Source organism: Peromyscus maniculatus, chromosome 15, assembly GCF_049852395.1.
Source record: "Peromyscus maniculatus bairdii isolate BWxNUB_F1_BW_parent chromosome 15, HU_Pman_BW_mat_3.1, whole genome shotgun sequence".
Taxonomy (NCBI): Eukaryota; Metazoa; Chordata; class Mammalia; order Rodentia; family Cricetidae; genus Peromyscus; species Peromyscus maniculatus.
Genome location: NC_134866.1, coordinates 78916677 through 78930889, shown reverse-complemented (window position 1 = coordinate 78930889; position 14213 = coordinate 78916677). Strand labels below are relative to the sequence as shown.

The window sequence follows — 14213 nt, the reverse complement described above, 5'->3', positions numbered from 1 at the left end:
CCACTACATGCAGCTATTAAGTCACTTTTGAAAATATGAAAAGTATATCTTAGTATTCCTGGCAGTTTATTCTTATTTTTTCTACTTTTTTAAAGTTTATTTTTTAATTAAACAGAATATGTGTATGAGTGTTTCTGCCTGAATGTATATCTGTGCACTGTGTGTGTGCCTCGTGCCTAGGGAGGTCAGACTGGAGTTACAGATGCTTGTGAGCCACCACGTGGGTGCTGGGAATCAAACGTGGGTCCTCTCAAAGAGCTGGCATGCTCTTTACTGCTGAGCCATCTCTCTGCCCCGTTTAGTTTCTTTCTTAAAAGGATGCTTTATAATTTATTTATTTTTATTTTATGTGCATGTGTGTCTGTGTGAGGTGTCAGGTCCCCTGGAATTGGAGTTACAGACAGTTGTGAGCTGCCATGTGGGTGTTGGGATTTGGACCTGGGTCCTCCAGAAGAGCAGTCAGTGCTCTTAACCACTGAGCCATCTCTCCAGCTCCTTAAAAGAACACTTTAAAGATTAGATTAGCGTTCCTTGCCCTAGAAAATTGGATTTTTAAAAATCATCATCTTGTTAGGATCCTTTCATTTCAAGAACCATACTGAGTGCTGGAGAGATGGTCCGTGGTAAGAACACTGCCTGCTCTTCCACAGGACTGACTGGGATTCAGTTCCCAGCAGCCACGTGCAGCTAACAGCTGTCTGTAACGCTAGTTACAGAGGATCCAACACTTTCTTCTGGCCTCCATTTGGCACTACACATATGTGGTGCACAGATTACATTCAGGCAAAACACCCAGATCCATAAAATAAAAATAAATAAAATCTTAAAAAAAAAAAAAAAAGGACCAAAAAGAACCTTACTGAACAGTGACTTAGGTTAATGTCTCAATACAAATGGAGGACTAATGGCTCTTTAAAAATCAAATGTGAGTGTGTAATCTTGTCAAAAGTGATCATTTTCTGTTGGATTATGAATGTGAACCATGGTTAAAGCTTGGTTTTACTTTTTTTTTTTTTTTTTTTTTTTTTTGGTTTTTCGAGACAGGGTTTCTCTGTGTAGCTTTGCGCCTTTCCTGGGACTCACTTGGTAGTCCAGGCTGGCCTCGAACTCACAGAGATCCGCCTGGCTCTGCCTCCCGAGTGCTGGGATTAAAGGCGTGCGCCACCAACGCCCGGCTACTTTTTTTTTTTTTAAGATTTATTTATTTATTATGTATACAGTGTTCTGCCTGCATGTGTGCCTCAGGCCAGAAGAGGGCACCAGATCTCATTACAGATGGTTGTGAGCCACCATGAGGTTGCTGGGAATTGAACTCAGAACCTTTGGAAGAGCAGCCAGTGCTCTTCACCTCTGAGCCATCTCTCCAGCCCCCAAAGCTTGGTTTTACAACGTGAGGCCATCAGCTAGAGAGAGGCACTAGAAATCGAAGGCTGTATGGCATGCCCTAGTTATCATACGCTTAGTTGCCTTTAATTTTGCAGGAAGCTCACAGTCTCTTTCAATGGAATCTCTGCCTTTCAGGGTAGAATGCATGATTGTGGCCAACGATGCCACCGTCAAAGGAGGCAGCTACTACCCGGTGACGGTGAAGAAGCACATACGGGCCCAGGAGATCGCACTGCAGAACAGGCTCCCGTGCATCTACCTGGGCAAGTCACAGTGCGTGGTGAACGGTGGGAGCTGGTAGAGTGGCAGCCCGCGTGGAGGGCTGTGTGCATGACATCAGCACTGGGTGTTTAAAATCCCGCTGGTTCCTCCTGAGTGAGAAAGGAATGTAGTGTGTGCTGAGAGCCGAGGGGGGAAGGTGAATAAGAACTGCCCGTAGTACCACAGAGGTAAATTAACAGTTTGTTGTGTGCTAGCTTTTCCCCCTGGATATCTTATTTTTCTGTTAACTGTAATTTACTCAGACTATTAAAAAATAGCTAATATTTATGGATCTCCTGAGAGTCAGGCACCGTGTTAAATACTTGAATGTTATGTCATTTTAATAGATTTTAACTTAAGATGCAGTTACTTTCCAGAGAGAGTCAATTTTCATTTGAGAGTAAACTGCATTTGCATTAACGGCTGTTTTGAACCGAATCTAAAAGCAAAGCAATTTAGAATTGGCAGCTTCTGGAATCTGGTTTAGTCCACCCAAACCCTAGCACACGTTAATTCATTTGTAAACATCTGAACAGGTCATAATAGAGATATTTTTTCCCCTTTTTCTGGGAAAGTGAATTTGCCTGGTTGACTCACAGTGTGAACTTCTTTGTACACATAGGAAATAGCAAATGAAGCCAAGCTGCTTGCAGGCACTGCCGGTCGCTAATATTTGCTGGAGAATATTAACATTGCCTCCGTCTTCAGGGAGGTCATATTTAATGGGAGACGGGATGCAAAATATTAAATAATAAAAGACAATGACTGTGGGCAGTAATAGTAGATGTAGGATTAGTTCATTTCTAATTGTTTTTCTATTTTTCGAGACGTGGTCTGTGTAGCCTTGGCTGGCTTGGAGCTCACAGAGATCCTCCAGCCTCTGCCTCCTGAGAGCTAGGATGATAAAGGTGTGCACCACCACACCTAGCTCTTGTTTTTCTTTTTAACATTTATTCTGTACACTCAGAGTAGATGCTGGACCAAAGGGTTTTTACATTCATAATTTCATGTCCTCCTCATAGCTATATGAAATGGTTACTATTGTTCATTTGATAGCTAAGGAGGTATTTAGAATGGCCAGGAAACACACCTCTGATCTCAGTCACACAGCTATGAATCAAAAAATCTGTTTTGAGACAAAAGTCTCCCTGTGTAGCCCAAGCTGGCTTCACATGCCTGGTCATCCTGAGTGATGGCGGGCACTCTCGTCCATTACTTCAGTCTGTAGTAAAAACCAGTCTTGATATTTAGGAAGCTGAGGAAGGAGGATCACAGCATGAGCCATACAACTAAACCACTTAAAGAAAAAAAAAATCAAATCTAGACAAATGCAACAAAGCAACGTGCAAATTACCCATTAACCCTTTCATGGTTCTTGTGTTGGTCTAGGGAGATGCATTTTCAGTTCCATTGTCGAATTCATGGTGTTTCTGGGTCTTTGGCTGCTCTTTAAGGGACAGTGTCCTGAGCGGTTGGTTCATGTGGAGTTTTGATTGAAGGTTGGAAAGCCTACTGTGTTGGGAGGAAACCTGTGGTTGTGTTGGGATCGGAGACTCCAGAGGGAGTGGGTGAGCTTTTGTGACTGAGGGTGATCTAGTTATCTTAGGTCTTAATGGATCTGATTAGCTGTGCCCATTCCTTGAGCTGTGCTCACTTCTCATTTTCCTCATGCAGTTGACTCGGGAGGGGCCAACTTACCCCGGCAAGCAGACACCTTTCCAGACCGGGACCACTTTGGACGCATATTCTATAATCAGGCAATTATGTCTTCTGAAAATATCACACAGGTAATTTCCCATTAGTCAAATATGGTTTTTGTTTGTTTGTTAAAAACAAAAACAAAAACAACTCCAAACATCATCCCTATCTTGAACTCCTGATGAATTAATAATAGAGCAGACTTTGGTCAGGTGAGCTGGTTTAGAGAAGTAAATACTCCTGCCACCACGCCTGGTGACTTGAGTTCCAGCTCTGGGGGTCTGCAGGTACAAGGACGGACAGACTCTCTTGAAGGTTTGTCTCTGACGAGCATGTTCATGGGGTGACACCTTACCCCCTGCCATACACTAAATAAATAAATGTTATAAAATAAAATAAAAACCAGAATTGAATATGTAATATAAGAAAGTTTTATAATGTTGTCTTCAGTTTGAACTTTTACTAACTGCAGGCATGTTCCAGGTTTATAAGAAGCCGGGCGGTGGTGGCGCACACCTTTAATTCTCAGGAGGCAGGGCCAAGCGGATCTCTGTGAGTTCGAGGCCAGCCTGGGCTACAGAGTGAGTTCCAGGACAGGCACCAAAACTACACTGAGAAACCCTGTCTCAAAAAACAAAACAAAACAAACAAACAAACAAAAAACAAGATTATAATGAATGTTAATTACCTAAGGAAGACCGGTTTGAAAAGAAAGTCCTTTTTTTTTGGACTGATCTATTAGTACAGGAGAAACTTTAGTGCATGGGTAAAGTGATACACAGAGATAAGTTCAAACTAACATTGCTTATTAGAGCAAAAGATCATGAATTCATGGGCATCATTAGAAGATTCATTGTGGTGTTTTGTTGTTAAAAACCAATGAACTAGAATGCATGCATCAAGAAATAAACCCCGAAGCCATCTTGAGAAAAAGCTGTAAGGTAAATGTAGAGCCAGTGCACGTGGGTGTGACAGTTTGGTGTATGACAGTATCATGCTTGTGTGTAAGCGTGCTTGGAGAAAGGCACACTCAGCTATGAACAGTGTGGCCTCGGAGGAAGGAAGGAGAGAAAAAGGGGTCCTTAAGAGGATTGTGGGGACTTCAGTTATAAACCTGAAATATTTTATTTCCTTGACATTCTCAGAGTGTGTGAATATAAAGTCATTATAAAGGGTCTTGTTAGGTGTGATTACTTGAAGGACTGAGAGATGAGGTGAGAGGTGCTTCTAGACTCCCTAGGTGGCCTTAAATCAATGGTAAGTGTGACATTCAGAGAAGGCAGCCAGCCAGCTGCGCACATTGTCCTCTGACGTTAGCGCACATTCTGTTCTCCATTACAGCCTTCTTTTTGTCTTTTTGGTTTTTCGAGACAGGGTTTCTCTGTGTAGCTTTGGAGCCTGTCCTGGATCTCGCTCTGTAGACCAGGCTGTCCTCGAACTCACAGAGATCCGCCTGGCTCTGCCTCCCGAATGCTGGGATTAAAGGCATGCACCATCACCGCCTGGCGGATTACAGCCTTCTTAAGGGTGGCCAGAGACCAGGGTTTTCAGCCCTGGCCCCACTCCCCTCTAAACCAAGATGCTGTCCTCAGTAATTGAATAATATTTCAAGCCATTGAAATATTGTCTGTCCCCTGGTGTGGGGCCTTGGCCCTTCCAATCTCTGTCTCCAAACCTCAGGGTTCTGCTGTCTCTGTAGGTTTTCTGCTAATGCCTCAGTGTGAAATAGATGTGTGTGTGTGTGTGTGTGTGTGTGTGTGTGTGTGTGTGTGTGTGTGTGTGTGTGTGTGTGGTTTCTGCCTCTGGTTCCTGGTTAGGAAAAGCTTGGGTTCCCATGTTTGGTCTCTATCCCATTCCTAAGACAGAACTCCTAAGACCATGGTCAATAAGGATGCCAGGAACATCTTTTGTTTTAATGTTTGGTCTTTGATTCCTGGTACAAAGCTGCTAAATCCCTTGGGCTTTCCTGGGCAGTTAGAGCATCCTTTCTTCTAATGAGGCAACTCCTGATGGACCAAACCATGATCAGAAACTTGACCCCCTGCTCCTCTCCCTCTGATCTTCTGGAGGAGAAGGGCTTGGAATAAAAAAATGCTCCCTCATGTCTGCATGATGAAGCCACCATACTAATCTCTCCTGAAAATTCCTGTAGATGTAATTCTAAACAGTCTTATTCAACAAGAAACACAGAGCCAAATACAGAGTTAAAAGCCCAGAGATCAGAGCAGTAGCCAAGAGCTAAGATCATCTTCTTACCATTCGCTGCTGTCCTTCCCCTGAGAGAGACCTTCTTCCCGTGTCCTGTCTTTTTTATTGCCTTTCTGTTCTGCCTTCTCATTGGCTCTAAACCCAACCACATGACTTCCTTGTCACTGCCAGTCTATACAGACCTCCAGGTCTCTATGGTTTGTACTGAGATTAAAGGTTCAGGTCACTGCTTGGCTGTGTCCTTGACCACACAGAGACTCTGCTGCCATGTGATCGGATTAAGGGCGCGTGCCACCACCACCAGACTTCTGCTTAATGACTTGCTCTTAGCTATGATCCCCAGGCAACTTTATTAACATACAAATAAAATCACATTTCGGCACAAATAAAATATCACCATCAATCCCTATGGGGCTTTCAAGAGCTTCCCACTTGTTACACATCTGAGTGCCCGGAGGATAGCGAATCTCAGCTCCATGAGGATGGAGGCTCCTGAGCTCAGAGCTCTTCCAGGCCCTGCCTGTGTACCATCCTCCAGCTGTGTTCTGTGGCCTTTATTGATGAACCAGCAGGCGGAAGTAAAGCATCTGCTTGAGTTCTGTGGGCCGTTCTAGCATATTAAATACAAGGAGAGGGAGTTATAGTAAGAGCTCCAGCTCATCGTTAGGCAGCCTGAAGCTGGCGCTTCTGCCTGCGTTTGGCATTTGAAGTGGGGGACAGTCTGGCAGAACGTGGTGCTGCCTCCAGATAGTGTCAGAACTGAACTGGATAAGGACACACCCGGGTGGTGTGATTACTTGGTGTGGGAAGATCGCCCTCCCTCATCTAATGGCAGACGTGTCAAGCGACTGTATCAGAGAGCAGGCGAGACACAGTTTTCTAGGCTCTCTTGGCTCAACCGGACCTCAGCACGCTGCCATCCCTGCTTGTCTGCTCGGTGCTGTCCTCTGAGGACTGTGTGTGTGAGTGCCTACGTGTATCCGTGTGTACCACCTGCATGCCTGGTGCCTCTGGAGGCAGAGAAGGGTGTCGGATCTCCAGGAACTAGAGTTACAGGTGGCTGTGAGCTGCCACGTGAGTGCCAGGAACCAAACACAGCTTCTCCTCAAGAGCGGCACGTGCTCTTCCCATGGAACCATCTCTCAAGTTCCCATCTTCCTTTTTCCTGTCGTGGAATTGGCACTCTGATGTCCGCCCTGATTCTTTGCTTTTGCCCTTACTTAAACTTTTCTTACGTTCAAAATATTTATCTTTTCCATTCTTTGAATTTCCACAGCTATTCTTAACTCTTCTTTCTAGATGGGTCCTGGCTGATTTCTCATCCTTTGTTGTTGGTTCTTTGTGATTAGAGCAGTATCAGATGAATTTTTATATCTTCACAAATTTCCCTGAGGTGGGACATTGCTAGTATTTGTTAAAGATGATATCCTTGTAACTGTTAAAGCAAATGCCAACACATGAACTGGTTTTCTCTTCTTTTCTTCCTCCCTCTCTCTCCCCATCTCTTTCCCACCTTTCCCAATGCTAAGGAGCAAACCCAAGTCCAGCCCCTTTCTTATATTTTGTCACTTAAAATTGTGGCTTAGAGTGATTAAAAACATCTTTAATAATTTATTTTATAAGCCAACTGTCTGCAATGCTATGCCTTGGATATGGCTTGTCCACCGAAGGACTTTTCTGGAAGCCTAGTCTTCCAGTGCTGAGGTGGTGGATCTTTAAGAGGTGGGTCTAGTGGAAGGTTGGTCGGTCATGGAGCACTGCCCCCAAAAGGGATTAATGCAGGGTTTTTGGAATAGACTGATTCCTGTGAGAATGGATTTTAGATTTTGTATTATTAAAGTGTGAGTATGAACCCCTCTGGTCTCTTGTAACCTATCTTGTCATGTGACCTGTCTTCCTGTCACATGTTTCTGCCATGATGCCACCTGACATATTGTAATGTAGTTAGAAAGTTCAGTGGTTAAGAGCTATGGCTGCTCTTCCGGAGGACCCAGGTTTGATTCCCAGACCCACATGGCAGCTCATGACTGTCTTTAACTCCAATTTCAGGAGATCTGACACCCTCACGTAGATATGCATGTAGGCAAAACACTAATGCACATAAATAAATAAAAATTATAAAAGGAGGTGCTTAATGTTTCACCCTCCAAAACTTTGAACCAAATAAACCATTTTTTCCCTATGTAAAATATCCAGTCTTAGGTATTGTGTTATAACAACACAGAACAGACTAAGCTATAACTCTGGTTATGTTATTTATACATTTTGACAATGATCAATAATTACCTCACTCCTATTTTCTACTCTAAGATTGTTTTTTATTTAAAGTTATTAACCTTGTCCATTGTAGATTTATTTATCCACTTATCTCTAAGAATACATCTCTTACAATCTTATCTTTGTATATTCCTAGAAATATAAGTAATGTTGACAGATATCCAGATCTTTCTTAACATTTGAATTTCGCTTTGAAAGAAAGGAGACTTTTTTAGGTCAAAATATTTATCTTTTTCATTCTTGGAATTTCCACAGCTATTCTTAATTCTTCTCTCTAGATGGGTCCTGGCTGATTTCTCATACTTTATTGCTGGTTCTTTGGGATTAAAGCAATATCAGATGAATTTTTATATCTTTACGTATTTCCCTGAGGTGGGACATATTATTATTTATTAAAAGATGTCTCCTTGTAACTGTAAAACAAGTGCCAACACACTGACAGGTTGCAGTAGGCACTCACCTTCCTGGTCTCGCATGGTGGGTGGGGAACCCCTAGTCTACTTGAGCTTAAAGACCTCCGAGGTTGGGGTCCAGCCTTTCTGAGCTGCTGTCTAAAACCTATCTGAAGCCTCTCTGCAACCATGTGCACGCTCAGGCTGGCCCCCAAACTCTGCTGTCCTCACGTGGCTGGCTTCTTATGTCTGGGGTTGATCATCTGTAGCAGGGGTCTCACTCTCCTGTTGCCTTTCATTACCAGCCATAGTCCAATCCCTGTAGCTTGCTTGCTCTTTGGCATAGAAAGCCTCTTCTTTCTCCCGAGTGCCTCAGCAGCAAGGTGTTTTTGCTTTGACTGGAAGTTCTTTTCTGTTGAAAAGGCTTCATTTATCTAGCTGTGTACAGGTGCAGTTTCTCAGGCCTCCCATTTTTCCCCTTCTTGCTTTTCCCTATTTGCTCTATATTTTGAAGGTTTTTTTAGATGATTATCTTGTGTCTTACCTCCACCTTCCCTTCTCCTTGGGAGAAGTTGACCTCACTGTCTGCCTTTGTTCAAGCATCTGTGATGGTTCTGAAGGGCTTAAACCAGCTGACGTCATTGTTTTTTAAATGCATTTCCATGAAGATGAGTAGAAGCTGGGAGAGACGAAATCGGTGTGTCTGGCGACATCCAGGCTCTCTAAATGGAGGCTGTCTGATAAAAAGATTGAGGAAGAGGCATTCTGGGTAAGATGGACTTCCTGCATTCTGTGTGCCCTTCAAACTTGTTGGTGCAGGGTACCAACACGTACCTCAGAATTAGCAGTGTTGATCCAGCAATGTGGGTGACAGTGACCTGAACTTCTGGCCAGCTATTCAGCTGGGATGTGCACCCTGTGATTTTTTTCTAATGGAGGTTCTTCAGGTAAAGACAGGACCAGTATGATACGGACAGTGTCTACTCTTCACAATTACTTTGAATAAAAAGGGGAGCAAGATGGGAGGCTGAAAGAGGAAACACATTTTAAGTGGTTTTTCCATTCAGTCCCAGGACTCTTCCCCTCTCTGTTGCATTTATCCTGGTCTCTGTTGCATTTATCCCCTCTCTGTTTCATTTATCCTGGTCTCTGTTGCATTTATCCTGGTCTCTGTTGCATTTATCCCCTCTCTGTTGCATTTATCCTGGTCTCTGTTGCATTTATCCTGGTTTCTGTTGCATTTATCCTGGTCTCTGTTGCTTTTATCCCGGTCTCTGTTGCATTTATCCCCTCTCTGTTGCATTATCTCCCTCTCTGTTGCATTTATCCTGGCCTCTGTTGCAGTTATCTCAGAATTTGTTGAAGTGGAGAATGGTGTCCAGCTTTGCAGGTGGACACAGGAGGTCCAAAGTTCACACTGCTTTTCAGAGTGAGGCATAAGACCTCCCTGGGAAGCCTTCCCCTTTCCACTGAGCGGCCTGCTGGACTTCATTTGTAATTTATTTTGTTATAATGAGAACCAGTCTCTGTTTGCCTGGGCAAGACCTGGAGGGTAATGGATTTGTCTGAAGAGTTCCATGTGATTGTCTGTGATTTGCAGCAGCTTATTTCTGTTACTTGTGGAAGCGACAACGGGTTGTTTCTGTGGGTTACATGCATCCATGGTTGTCATCCATGGCCGCCCCTTGACTTTCTTGCTCTTAAGTCATAGAATCATGCTTGACCTCCTCCTCCTCTTTATCTCTGTCACATGGCAGGCTCCCTCTCTGGTGGTGGGCGATTGTTGCCTCTCAGAGTTCTTGGAGTTCCTCTTTGTCCTGATGAGGGTCCCCTTGATGTCCCTTTGGGCACAGTACTGATGATGTGCCTACAACCCAAGCTGAGTCCATACCTCATAGTGTAGCCATGCGTTTTATGGCATTTTAGTTCTTAGTGGAGAATGGAGAAGAATTTTCTCTACGGTTCCAGATACTTTGGATCCCAGGGTGGCCTTGCATAGGACTTACACAAGGTCACTTTGGGCTGGGAGCTGCACTCTGGCATCCCTGGGTCCTGTGAGCAGAAGATGGAATGTCAGGACGCTCCTGTACATGTCCTCCCTGCGTCCTGTTGTGGGTGACAAGCAACTCAGAATTAAATGATGAGCCTGTGTGGTGCTGACTGGTCTAGCTGGTGACTTCTCTGTGCTGTGTTCTTTTCATCTTTATCGCTGCTATCAGCACCTGTCGGCTCTCATAGTGTTAAAATTTTATTAATTTAAATACTTGTAATTAAGCAGCTGGAAAGATGGGTCAGCCATCAGTAAACACCTGTAAGGCCTGTTCCAGAGGATCTGATCCCCTTTTCTGGTCTCCATAGGCTCTTGCATGCACATGGTGCACATAAAACTCACCCAGGCACACACATACACATCAATAAAAATAAATGAATGAATGGTTCACACCCTTAATCCCAGCCTTCAGTTCAAAGGCAGAGGCAGGTGGGAAGTCCATGAGTTTGAGGCTAGCCTGGTCCATATATTGAATTTTAATCCAGCTGGGGCTGCATAGTAAGATCTCATCTCAATAAATAAAAGTATCTTTTTTTTTTTTTGTTTTTCGAGACAGGGTTTCTCTGTGTAGCTTTGCGCCTTTCCTGGAACTCGCTTTGGAGACCAGGCTGGCCTCGAACTCACAGAGATCCGCCTGCCTCTGCCTCCCAAGTGCTGGGATTAAAGGCGAGCGCCACCACCGCCCGGCCATAAAAGTATCTTTTTAAAATAAATTAAAAATACTTATGACTAGAAAGGCTTTCTTTGTTATTGATGAAACATTTGAGAATTTTGATTACTATGGGCATGGTAACTATAACTCTTGCAGGGTTTTTTTTGTGCTTTTAAAATTTTTATAAAAACTTATTTATTTAATGTGCATTGAGTATTTTGCCTACATGTATGTCTGTGTACTATGTATGGCCTAGTGCCCTTAGAGGCCAAAAGTGGGTGTCTGACATCCTTCCCACCCCGTGTGTTTAAATTATATAGCAGCACTGTGAAAATACACTCGCCATTAAACTGCGAAACATTAGTTGTGTTTTGGGTATCACTGAGTTGGATCAAGCTTATTCCATTTTTATCTTCCCATTAGCAGTCACTCTCTGTTCCTGCCCCGTCCTCCCAGCCACAGTTCTCCTTTGCCTCCTTGGGTTGGACTGTTGTGAACATCTCCTGTAACTTGGTATCTGGTTTCCTTCATCTACTGTGATGACTGAATGACTCTCTGGGATGGTGCAAGATTCTACTTGGTCTTCGTCTCCCATGTCTACTGTAGATGAATAGTTTAGAGATGGAGTCTTTGAAGAGTGGAATAGAAAGTTTAGTCATTCTCTCCATCATGATGCTTTGGTTAATGGGGGACTTCACAGGTAAGGTGGTCCTGAGGTTGTATTACATACAGGCTTAGCCATCTGTTTGTGGAATCCTCTCTTTGATATTTGCCTAACGATGGAATTGTCTAACTTTGCATTTCTCATCATTTATCCATACTGTTGATCGACACTCAACGACACTAGAGAAGTCAGATGTGCCTCCATTATAGTCACTTCAGACAGAGTTCTTTTTTTTTTTTTTTTTTTCAGTGCTGGGGATTGAAACTAGGGCCTCTTTCATAGTAGACAAGTCACTCAGCCACAGAGCCACATGCCTAGACCAAGGTGAATAGTTTATCTATTGCTCTAGAACATACTATCCCCAAACTTGGCAGTGTAGAGCAATGCGCATTTATTATCTCGTTCCTGTGGGTTGGAGTCTAGGCTGAGGTCAGGGTCTCACAAGGTACAGTGACCTGAGAGTTTGATGTCAGGGCCCACACTTCCTAGCTCATGCATGTGATCGTTGACTGAATTGGTTCTTTCCAGGCTCCCCTCAGCTCATCTTGGCTATTTATTGGCTGGAGGGCCATCCTTGGTCCCTTGCCGTGTGGTCCTCCCAGAGCATTTCACAGCTTACTGCTTGGCGTCATCAAAGCGAGAAAGGGAGCGGATCAGAGAGGAGCGCTTTCAGTCTGCTGTGCTGAGGGATGGCGCTGGGTGGGGACATCGGGAGCGGCGATGACTGGGGGCAGCTCAGAAGTTTGCCAGCCTCACCTGCCCTCTGCTGAGCACGTGCTAGCTGGTGTCAGAAGGGTGCATTGTTGATGCCCTAGGTGCAGGGGAGCTGTGGAGAAGATGCACCTGAAATGCCCCAGGCAATGACAGAGGTCCCTGAAGTCAGGCGCTAGCACTTGGTCAGTTGCTCATTTAACTGGGAGTCGTCTGTTACCTCAGTAACTCTCCCCTCTCACCCTTCTACCAAGGGGGTGTTGAAAGGGAAAAATCAGTAGCCATCTTGAGAGATGCTTCCCACCACCCCACACCCCCACCCCCACCCTGCCTCCTCCAAAGGTATTTGCTGACCAACAGTTTTAGAAGTGACCAGAAGTTGAACTTAAGGCTGGGACAATAAATCTATGTATCCTGGACTTGGCAAAACAAGATATGGGGAGGAATGGACTCAGCTGACCAGAAGTTGACCTTAGAGGAGAGTAGGACAGGAACAATAAATCTGAATGTGTCAACAAAAGCAGGACATAGGGAATAAAATTTATGTCTCTATAGATGCCCTGAATCCTGCTAGTAATTAGTAACCTCATGCTTACCTCACCCCTAGCCCCCTCGTCCAATCCCAAGCTGCATGTAAACTTTTCCTATATAAACCCCTTGAAGTGAGTGCTCGGGGCCATCCTCCTCCACCTGCTGTGTCCTCTGTCAGATGCTGGCCTGCGGACCTCTGTGTGCTTGCATCGGATAACGGTTCTGTGGTGGTCTTGCTTGGGGGTCTTGAGACCTGGACACAACAGTACCGTTAGCAATTAGTATAGACTGGCCAGTGTGAGCATTTCTTCCTCACGACTCTGGAGGCTGGAAGGTCCCTCCAGATCAGAGGGCCAGCGTGGTTGGTTTGGGTTCAGGACTTGGTAAGGGCTGCCTCCTGGTTTTGTCCTCACTTGACGGACAGAGAGATTTCTGTGTCTCTCTGTACAGGGCCCTTGATCACCTCGTGGGCTCCACCCTCACGGGCTCCACCCTCACGGGCTCCACCCTCACGGGCTCCACCCTCACGGGCTCCACCCTCACGGGCTCCACCCTCACGGGCTCCACCCTCACGGGCTCCACCCTCATGCTCATATAACCTCAGTCACATCTCTGAGGCTTCCCCTCCGAATCACACTGGGGACATGAATTTGGGAGGGGACACCAACGCTCCTTCCCTAGCAGGTGGTGGGATGGCATCCCGACAAAATAATCCCCTTGTCTCCTCCCCACCTCCCCCTGCCCCCGCCCCACCCCCTCACCCCCGCCCTCGATGACAGTTGCTATTCTCTCCTCTCTTTGCCCTCTGGTTGTTTTCGTGGAACTCCACTCTGCCTGGTGGTTTTTTTTTTTTTTTTTAAGGTCTTATTTTTGAAAACTGTTCTCTTTTAGAATCTGACATCACTGCGACTCCGCTCTAAGTTCCTCAAGCCTTCTCCTTCTGGAGCACTGAGATAGTTTGAGCGGAAGCCAGTGTTGTCGTGGAGAGGACGGGGTAAAACTGTCCCTTGTTTCCTTAGGGCCGTGCTTCTGCACCTTCCTGGTGCTGCGACCCTTCCATACAGTTCCTCATGCTGTGCTGACCGCCCGCCCCCCCAACCGTAAAATTATTTTTGTTGCCACTTCCTAACTGTGATTTTGCTACTGTTATGAACCATGATGTAAATATCTACGTTTTCCCATGGTCTTAGGTGACCCCTGTGAAAGGGTCGTTCGACCCCAGAGGGGTCACGACCCATGGGTTGAATCTTACTAAAGGCCCAGAATGTTTCAGATATTCATAAAGCACAGAGATAGTTAAACATTCAGGTACGCCACACAGGTTTAGTGTGTTGACATTTCTATTTTATTATTTTGCCTCACTTTAAAGGAACCGATTTAGAT

The 14213-nt window shown here is 44.9% G+C and overlaps 1 protein-coding gene across 1 annotated transcript in view; it reads left to right on the top strand.

Annotated features, from left to right (window-relative positions):
• Mccc2 (methylcrotonyl-CoA carboxylase subunit 2) overlaps positions 1-14213 on the top strand; it is an 81140-nt gene that overhangs the window by 26550 nt on the left and 40377 nt on the right. The window contains exons 5-6 of the mRNA XM_006994412.4: positions 1522-1649; positions 3322-3434. Of these exons, the coding sequence (XP_006994474.1) occupies positions 1522-1649; positions 3322-3434 (241 nt within the window). The remainder of the gene's footprint in view (positions 1-1521; positions 1650-3321; positions 3435-14213) is intronic.